The sequence below is a fragment of the Calidris pugnax genome, unplaced genomic scaffold (assembly GCF_001431845.1).
Source record: "Calidris pugnax isolate Ruff unplaced genomic scaffold, ASM143184v1 scaffold646, whole genome shotgun sequence".
Classification (NCBI taxonomy): domain Eukaryota; kingdom Metazoa; phylum Chordata; class Aves; order Charadriiformes; family Scolopacidae; genus Calidris; species Calidris pugnax.
Window position 1 is genome coordinate 28,892 of NW_015091333.1, and position 1,142 is coordinate 30,033.

Sequence of the window (1,142 nt, forward strand, 5' to 3'; positions counted from 1 at the left end):
AGGAGGGGTGGGGCTTAAAGGGAGAGAGTAGGGCTGATGGGGAGGGGCTTGTTGGAAGGGGTGGGGCTTCTGGAAAAAGTGAGGGGCGTGGCTAACAGAGAGAGGGGGGCGTGGCTTCCCCCAGGCCGGAAGCCCTCCTTCACCATCCAGTGCCTGCGGCGCCAGGGCAGCTGCGAGGACGAGCCCATCCCCGGCACCTACACCCCCTCGGGACCCGCCCGGCCCCAGGTACCACCTCTTGGGGGTGGGACACACATATCCCCCCCCCAGACACACACTGACACGTTCCTGTGTCCCCCCAGGGCTACAGCAGCTCCGACACCTGGCGCCTGGGGGGCTCCACGCAGGCCTGGGCCAGCGCCCCCCCCCGCGGCCACGTTCTCTACGCCCCCCTGATCCTGGTGGAGGGGGGTCCTCCCCCAGCAGCAGCGGCCGGAGGGAGCGGCGGCGGCGGGAGCCTCCCCCCGCTCTCCCGCTGGTTCCTGGGGGAGCGCGGCCCCCCCGGCTCCCTCCACCTGCGGCCCTGCGAGGGGCTGGCCCGCGGCTCGGCCGACAGCCTGGTGGAAGCGGTGAGTGACCGGGGAAGGGTGAGGGTTGGGGGGACACACACACAGAAACCCGGCCGCAGGTTGGTGACGGCACCACGTCCCCCCCCTCCCTTCAAGGTGCTGATCTCGGAAGGGCTGGGTCTGTTCGCCCGCGACCCCAAATTTGTGGCGGTGGCCAAGCGGGAGATCGCCGACGCCTGCGACATGACGATGGACGAGATGGAGAGCGCGGCCGCCGACCTGCTCACCCGCCGGCGCCACCGCGGGCACGGACCCAGCCCCGGCCCCGGCCCCGCTCCCTCCTTCTCCTCCGCAGCCGCCATTTACAGCGACGAGGAGCCGCTGCGGCCGCCGGCGGAGGAGGAGCTGGCGGATGAGATGGTGTGTGTGGGGGGCGGGGTCTGAGGGGGAAAAAATCAATAAAAGTAGGTTTGGGATTTCGTTTTTTCATCAAGAAGAGGTGTGGTGGGGTTTCGCCTCAAGGAGAAGCGTCTCAAAAAAAAAAAAGAGGGTTTTACCTCAGAAATGGTGGGTTGTTTTTTTCCTAAGAGTTTACCTCAAGTGAAGTGTTTTACCTCGAAAAAGGTTTTTTTT

General features: G+C 66.1%; 2 protein-coding genes across 2 annotated transcripts in view; one reads left to right on the top strand and one right to left on the bottom strand.

Moving 5' to 3' along the window:
- The window catches only part of LOC106899244 (voltage-dependent L-type calcium channel subunit alpha-1F-like), a gene marked incomplete at its 5' end in the record, with an annotated part of 18,326 nt that extends 17,313 nt beyond the window's left edge, over nucleotides 1–1,013 (top strand). Inside the window, 3 exon segments of the mRNA XM_014960989.1 lie at nucleotides 133–228; nucleotides 303–569; nucleotides 666–1,013. Coding sequence (XP_014816475.1) covers nucleotides 133–228; nucleotides 303–569; nucleotides 666–953 — 651 coding nt within the window.
- Nucleotides 1,014–1,026: 13 nt separating this feature from the next.
- LOC106899245 overlaps nucleotides 1,027–1,142 on the bottom strand; it is a gene marked incomplete at its 5' end in the record, with an annotated part of 63,441 nt that continues 63,325 nt past the window's right edge. Inside the window, one exon of the mRNA XM_014960990.1 lies at nucleotides 1,027–1,040. Within this exon, the coding sequence (XP_014816476.1) occupies nucleotides 1,027–1,040 (14 nt within the window). The remainder of the gene's footprint in view (nucleotides 1,041–1,142) is intronic.